Genomic DNA, 7,702 nt, shown 5'->3' on the forward strand with positions numbered 1-7,702 from the left:
CACGTACATCCAGGAGTTCTACCGCTGTCTGGTCCAGAAGGGGCTGGTAAAAACCAAAAAGTCCTAACCCCTGCTGGGGTCCCACGGTGAGGAATGCCGCCTTGCTCCCCTGTCCCATTACGCTGCCCCGCTGGAATCTGCTCAGTGGGGCACAAAGAAAAGCCAGGGAAATGGCAGGAGTGGGGGTGGGGAAGCAGGGGGACCCTGAGAAGAGCCAGAAGGAGCCAGGCACGGCCTTATCTTCTGTTCAGGACCTCACAGACAAGACTATTCTCCTCAATGGGCAGTGATGAGCCAGGTGGGCAGGACTGAGATGGGGGAAGCCCAGGAGGCCATGGGATCCCTGGGGAGACACCCGACCCAGCTGGCAGGTCCAGGACAGCTCTCAAAAAAGTGCAAACTAAGCTGGCATCTGAATGACAAGTTCAGGCTAAAGGAGAGGGAGTCCCAGGCAGAGGGATCAGCCAGTGCACAGGGGTGGGGTCGAGGGAGGTGGAGGGCATGGCACACCTAGGAAGGGAAGGAAGTTTATTTAGTCTGGATGTGAGGGGGAGGAAGGGGTCACAGTCAGGAGTCTGAACTTCCTTCTGAGGACAAGAGTTATAAAAGGTTTTCAAACAGAGAAGGGATATATGTGATCTGGTAGCATTGAAGAACAATCCTTGAGTGAGGCCTGGATGAGGGATGGGGAGGGAGGGGATGGACTAAACAGTTAGAGAAGCTTAAGCAGAGGGGTGGGGTTTTTGATGGACCCACTGGGGAGGGAGAAGGAGGGTCAGGGAAGCCTCCCAGGCCTCCAGTTTGTGCACTGGGAAGTTGGGGGTGCCATGCTCCAAGTTGAGGAGCTCAGGAGTGAGGCCAGTTTAACAGGAAGTTATTTCTGGTGGGGGTCCTGGATCCCCAAGCCAGCTGTGGCATTTCCTGTCTGGTCATCTGACCTCAGGGCCACCGTAGAGAATTCAGATCCTGAGCTAACTGCCCATTACAGACCAGGAGCTCAGAGGAGAGAGGTGGGCTCAGAGTGTGCCAGGGGTTGTTAGGTCAGAGCTAGGGCCAAAAACTGGAACTCCAGACTCCCCATCTTGTGGCTGTTTTCCTTGCCCCATCACTTTTCCCACCCATTTTGTAGGGAGAAGAAAAGACGAAGGCCCAGAAGGAGAAAGGGGATTGCCTAAAGTAATGTGAATCAGGGACAGAGCTAGCAGTGCACTCAGATGCCCCTTGGGGCCTGGAGCCATTGTGGGGGGCAGCCCACACGTGCACACATATACTCAGAGAAGCTGTGCAGGTGAGGGAAAGATGGGCATGGTGCTGTCTCCAGGTCATATATGGACTTAGGAGCTGCTGCCCAGCAGGCCAGCCTGGAGGGAGTGGGGCCCAGTCCGGCCCTGTTCCAGTTGGAAAGTGTGACTCAGCCGTGCTGTTGCTCGAATTGCCTGGTGTTTGGCCTGTCACTGGGGCAGCAGGAGCCCTGAGCCGTGAGCCCCGGTGTAAACAATGGCTTTATAAGGTCTCCAGGGAAGACACCAGAGATGGGAGGGAGCTCCACTTTGGGAGAGGCCAGGATCCCTGGGGAGATAGCCACAGCTGGAAGAAGCTGCAAAGAGAGGCCGCCTCTTCACCATAGTACAACTGAAACAAGCTGGGGCAGAGACGACCTCAAGGGCACATAGCACCTCAACAAGAGAGTCAGAAACCTCTCACTCATCCTAGGTGCTTCCAAGGACTCAAATGAAGCAAAGAATGACTATACTATTGCAGAAAAATGGGGAAACTGAGTCACAGGGCAGGGTTTTCTCTAGCTTCCACAGCTGGCCAGGAGTAGAGCCTTGACAGAAACAGGTCTCCTGCTTCCCAGGCTTCTTCCCCAAAGGAGTCCTGGTGAGCTGAGAGTAGGCCCCAGCCCTTACATTGTTTGACCTTGAAGGTCTGACCTTGAAGGCACAAGATGGAAGGTAGTCCTGGGCCCTTGGGTGTCTTGGGAACAGGAGCAATTCCTGCCCTCATGCCTTCCCTGCCAAAGGAAACTCACTTAACAACATTGACAGTGCTAACTATATGCCAGGCATGGCACATGGGAGGGAGCAAGTCCTGCCCCTGAGTGTGATGTAGTTGGTCCAGTTCGTATTGATTGGGACACTCATCTGCTTCCCCTGCTCTACCCAAGTGGGTAATAAGAGTTAAAGAACTGTCTCTCAGACATACACACACACCTCCCTGGCCACCATCTCACACAGCAGGGATGTCCCTTGAGGCAGATGGGGGTTCTCAGGCTGCTCTACAGGAGGTACCAAGCCAGGGAGCTGGCAGATAATCCTGGGCCCAGAGGGTCACTGGAGTGGGTCCTGGGTGCAGGGAAAGATTTGAGGCCCCTTGGGTACAACGGCCCAACTGAGAGGCTTGTGCCAGCTGGAGTGTGCCATTGAGGGTGAGAAGGAGGCGGCCCTCCAGAGAGAAGTGGGTGGGGTCTGGAGTGAGGACCTCCCCAGGGCTAAGGGTTGAGACCCCAACCCTGCGCTGGGTCTGCTGCACCTGGGCGCTGGGATGGGGCAAGGATCTCCTCCTTAATCTCCACATGCCTTCGCCTTGCTCCCCACAGAGGTGCCTCCAGGCTTGGGTGGCTGGGGCCTGGGGCTTCTGCCTTCCTAGAAGGCTTTTCCCCCATTCAGTTGATCAGGAGTCGAGTTTATGGAAGACCAGCGGGCTGCGGCGTTGTAAAGACCTCTGGGTAGAGGGTCGCCGCAGGAGTCGGGGCCGGCACTGACAACCACCCCCGTGCCCCCCTCCCCGCAGGATGCTGGTGGACTGCGTACCCCTCGTGGAGGTGGAGGACATGATGATCATGGGCAAGAAGCCCGACCCCAAGTGCGTTTTCACCTACGTGCAGTCGCTCTACAACCACCTGCGGCGCCACGAGCTGCGCCTGCGCGGCAAGAATGTCTAGCTTCCCCACCGCCTGCAAGGCCGCAGCGGCAAGCTGCCCCCACCATCCAGGCACCGTCCCCTCCCTGTGCGCCTGCCCACCGCTGCCCTGTCTGTTGTGACACCTTTCCACGCATACACACACAGCGTTTTGATAAATTATTGGTTTTCAACGACCCTGATTCCTCTCTGCCTCCCTTGGGGGGCTGAATGGAGGGCAGCTGGGTAAGGTGTGCCCACGTCCCCACTCTGGCAGCCAGGCAGCTGGGGATGCGCGGTCTCCTATGGGTATTCGGGGAGCTCTTATTCCTCACCCGCCCGCATCAAAGAAGGAGTCGAGTCTCGCTGAAGGCGGAAGGGGATTTAGTGGAGCTGGGAAGGGAAGAAAGAGGGTTAGGAGGGACCCCCGCAACTCCATCCCTGCTGGCTCGGGGACTGGGCGTCGGCCCTCAGCGAGGGTGGTGCTCCCGGGCCGCTGAGCGCTTCATTCTGTCCCCAGGGCTCAGGCAGGGTGGTGCCGCGTCCCCAGACCTACAGGTCAGCGCGGTCAGGAGCGCCTTCGGCTGGCCTAGCGGGCGCCCGCAGGTACTCTGGGGGCACAGCCTCGTCGGGCGACGCCTTGCGGTAGAAGCCGAGCTCCTGCACCAGCGCGTTGATCTCCTCGCGAGTCATGTCGCTGAGTGGGATTCGCTGAAGCAGAAGAGGGGCGGGGTCAGCGCGCCGGGACCCGCCTCTCGCCCCTCCTCCCCACTGTCCACCTCCCCAGGCCTCACCTCCAGTTCCTCAAAGCGTTGGCCCAGCAGCACGAGCTCCGGGTCGGCCCCCGGGAGGTGTTTCATTACCAGGTTGTGGCTGGAGATGGTGTTAAGGTGGGTAGTGGTGGGCGGAGGCAGGTGGGGTCTCCCGGGGACTTGTCGATGTGAACACTACCTCGTCTGCCCAAGCAGGGCAGGGATACCCATTTACACGTGAGGAAATTAGGGTTCGAAGAAGTAAGGGGGTCTCCTCTCTGTGCCGTTGTCTGTGGCAGTCATCACTAGTCAATTTCTCTTGCCAATCCAAGACCACCTCAGAATTCGCTGGGCAGCCACTATCAATCAATCCCACTTGTCAGTTGAAGACCATTTGTCATCCCTATCTGTGAAGTTAAGTGGAAGGAGATTCTTGCAGATACCCTCCCCTTTCTCCCTCCCCAAGAACAGAAGGAGGATACTAGAGTGGGATGTCCTGGGTGACGAAGGCCTTCACCTGGGGAGGAACCAGAACATCAGACCCCAACCATCTCCAGGTACCAACAGGAAACTGAAGCCCAGTGAGGTCACACAGCAAGCCAGGTGCAGGCTCCTGACTCCCAGCCCAGGGAACCTTCCCCACCCGGTCATTGGGACCATGTTGCCCACCCCCAAAGAGGCTCAGGGGGGACAGAACTGGGGATCCCTTCCTTCAAACTCACCTCCTTCAGGCGATTAAGCTGTCATCCCCCACATGTCTGGAGGGGAACAAAATGGCATAGGTCAGGATTAACACATCTACCCTCACCCTCATTCCCCAGCTGGGCATTGGATTGAGCTGTGAATTACTCCCTGGAACAGCAGTTCCTAAGATGTGGAAGTGGAGGCCCCTTGTGGGTAGAAGGAGGAACTCTGTACAGATGGGAAAGCCGAGGCCCACCCACACCAGAGGAAAAGAGGAGCAAGACCAGAAACCCAAAGGAAACTTACCAGCCTTGGGGCTCTTGCCTGCACAACTTACTGACTGTTGACCCATGCCCAATGCCCAAGAGAAATGATCACCCTACCCCCTCAGGCCATAGAGACCTGGACCTGGTCTTTGGCCCCTAGAACCTCAGGGTGGAGGCAGACCAGAAGGAAACAGCTCAGAACTTCCCTGAGAGGCCCTATTAGAGACACCTACCATCTGGTCCCTACCTCATCCGGTGCAGAGCTGGCTCTCCCTGCCACCTGCAGCCTAGCCCTACAGACCATCTGGTTGCTTCCCCAACAAAGGAGGCTGGGAGGGCCCCTCCCTGTACTCCCTGAAGGGGAGTCTAGACCCCAGGATTACCCATTCTAGTCCTCCCTCCTCCCCGCCCTCGCCACCCCCCCAACATTTTTCAGGCAGAAAACCAAGGCCCAGAGAGGGTCTGTGATGATCCAAGTTACACAGGGACTTTGGTGGGGCATTTCATGGCAGGGGAGGGTGGGGGGATTGCTGAGGAGTAAGAGTGGTAAGGCAGTTCCCAGCCAGGTGGCAGGGAGGCTCCCAGAAAGTCTTCTGTCTCCCAGGCAAAGGGAGTGAGACCAACCGGAACTGGAGTGGGGAGGAATTCCAGGAAAGAGAGAAGTGATGGGGGGATGGGAGGTTGGGCTGCAGAGGACAGATTTGGGAAAGTCATAGGCCGGAAGAAGTTAGGGGACAGGGCCAATGTGTCTGGGGCCCGATGTCTGGCCGGATGGGGAACTGGGGAGGGTTTCAGATTTCCAGGCCTCAAGATCGGTTGTCTCGGGCTTCCACGGTGGGTGCTGGGGCGTTCTGGGGCTGGGGAGTGGGAGGGACAGTCCTGGTGCCGAGGGGGACATGGGAGTCGGGAGGGTCCTGGGTCAGAACGGGCGGTGATTCCAAAGCCAAGGGGCCACGGGGTTAGGGGTCGGTGGTCCCTAGCCTGGGGGCCGCCGCACTCACCTCTACCCGGCCTCGGGCCAGGCCGTGTAGACGGTTCCAGTCGGGCCGGAAGGTGGTGGTGGCGGCCGCGACTGCCGCGAGGAGCAGTAGCAGGGGCGGCGAAAGCAGCGGGAGGCGCATTGAAACCCGGCCGAAGATGATCCGCAAGCTAGAGGTGAACCGTCTGGCCACTGCGCCACGTCTGGGCCCGCAAGTTGGCCAGGTCCCTGCTTGAGGTCCCACCCCGCTAGGGACCACGCCCCCAGCTCTCGGTCTCCGCCCAGGGCCTGCGTGGGGGCCGCCCGCGCTCTCCCGGCGGGGTTTGGGCTCCTCTCAGCCCTTTACTTTCCCAGCCCCGAGAGTGTCCACCCTCCCTCTGCTGACAGAGAGCATGGACGCTCCGACAGGATGCGGCCAGGCAGTGCCCCCTCATGCCGGCAGGGGGCGCGGGCGGGATGCGGACGGACACGCGAGTTTCTGGGTCAGACACCCGATTTGAAGATGGGGAAACTGAGGCCTGGGGAATCCTTTTTTGTGTTTTTTATTTCTCTGGATGAAATTCCGATCTGGATTTCAATTTCCTGAGCACACGTGTGGCGATGGGAATATTACGTCGGAGCTGGGGGGATAAAAGGGTTAATACACATTAGAAAGCTCTTTAGAACAGTACCTGGCACAGTACCTCAGAATGGCCCCATGAACTCCGTTTTACAAGTTAGGTAACAGACTCAGAAAGGTAAAACAATTAAGTTGTGGATCTGGGATTTGAACCTAAAACATGCCTGTGTTCATCTCACCAAGACAAAGATAACTAGATCAGCATGCTACTTCCTCTCTCCAAGCCTAAGGCAGACAGCATATTGATCACAATGCTCTTTCCCACCGAATCTAGCCTGGGACTCAGAATCCTCCTCAACATCAAACCAAGGCTGCATTATGACCAGTTTTGCCTTCCTGGGCCCCTTCCTTTATTAAAAAACATATATTAAAAATTGGATTTTACAACTGCTTTGATTTAATAAAATGAATGTAATCCAGGCTGGATTCATGATTACTTATTCATTTTTTTTCTTCCGATTTTAAAAGAAGTTAAAATTAAAATATTTTTGTGGACCCCTAAAAGTATGATGGGTCCTAGACACTGAGCCTAATGGAAAAGTCAGTTCTGCCCTTTGTTCATACCCTGCTACCTCCCATTCACTGACTTGCTTGTGAAGATATAATAATAATAGGCTTAGGGCTGTTATTTAATATCCATTCTCTATAAATGCATGAGGACACAGTAAATATAATTGGTTCTATCCAGATTATTGAAATGACAGGCTATGTCTAACACTCTATTTACTGCTGTGGAAGTGGGAATTCATCCAAGCTTTCTGAAAGGCAATTTGACACAGTAAATCAAAACCCTAAAAATATTTCTTCTACCCAGTATTCCACTTCTCAGAATTTGACCCAAAGTAATCTTCAGAGAGGGAGTCAATTGTTAGGTCAAGATGTTTATCAAGACACTGTTTATCATGGTGAAAAACTGGAGAGAAGACAGAAGCATGTCACAGCAGGGGATGAGTTAAATAAATGGTGATACCTCCTTAGGGTAGAGAACCAAGCAATTGTTTAAAATGATGCAGCATACTGTTGAATGACATGGAGAATGCTCATAGTTATGATATTAAATTTTTTTAAAAAGCTATGAAACAGTAATATCAGCTGGGAGTGGCGATGCTCTGGGCTGCAAGTCACAGAAACCTCAAGTTTAACTGGCTTAAACAATGAAAGGAATCTGTTAGCTCAAATAACAAAATAGTCCAGGCAGGGAGGGAGGGCTTCAGGTGAGGTTTGATCTGGTTGGTAAAGTCACCAAGACCTGATCTCTTTCCATTCTGCTTCTATAACATCAGCTTATCATTAGCCCAATTACCTTCACGGTGTCAAGATGGCTGCCAGTAGTAACCAGTACCACCACAGACTTTTTCATTCATATCTAACCAAGGGGAAATCTTTTTTTTTTGTAAACTTCTCAGGAGAGAAAACAAGCTTTCTTTCCCAAAACCCCCAGCAAAAGTCTCCTTATATCTCACTAGGTCCATCCATGATCTAATCAAGTGTCTGGGGAAAT

The 7,702-nt window shown here is 54.7% G+C and overlaps 2 protein-coding genes across 4 annotated transcripts in view; one reads left to right on the forward strand and one right to left on the reverse strand.

Annotated features, from left to right (window-relative positions):
* SMTN (smoothelin) overlaps positions 1-3,099 on the forward strand; it is a 22,043-nt gene extending 18,944 nt beyond the window's left edge. For all 3 annotated transcript variants that reach the window (XM_024768013.1, XM_024768014.1, XM_024768015.1), the window contains exon 20: positions 2,794-3,099. In XM_024768013.1, the coding sequence (XP_024623781.1) occupies positions 2,794-2,944 (151 nt within the window). In that variant the 3' untranslated portion in view covers positions 2,945-3,099. The remainder of the gene's footprint in view (positions 1-2,793) is intronic.
* A 169-nt stretch (positions 3,100-3,268) lies between these two features.
* On the reverse strand, positions 3,269-5,953 carry SELENOM (selenoprotein M). Its single transcript, XM_024768016.1, has 5 exons — positions 5,605-5,953; positions 4,376-4,411; positions 4,136-4,170; positions 3,696-3,774; positions 3,269-3,612 (listed from the first exon to the last, which is right to left on the reverse strand). Exons 1-5 carry the CDS (start codon positions 5,722-5,724, stop codon positions 3,454-3,456), a joined length of 429 nt encoding a protein of 142 aa, XP_024623784.1. The 5' UTR covers positions 5,725-5,953; the 3' UTR covers positions 3,269-3,453.
* Positions 5,954-7,702: the final 1,749 nt, after the last annotated feature.

Source organism: Neophocaena asiaeorientalis, unplaced genomic scaffold (assembly GCF_003031525.2).
Source record: "Neophocaena asiaeorientalis asiaeorientalis breed wild unplaced genomic scaffold, Neophocaena_asiaeorientalis_V1.1 scaffold828, whole genome shotgun sequence".
In the NCBI taxonomy this organism is placed as follows: domain Eukaryota; kingdom Metazoa; phylum Chordata; class Mammalia; order Artiodactyla; family Phocoenidae; genus Neophocaena; species Neophocaena asiaeorientalis.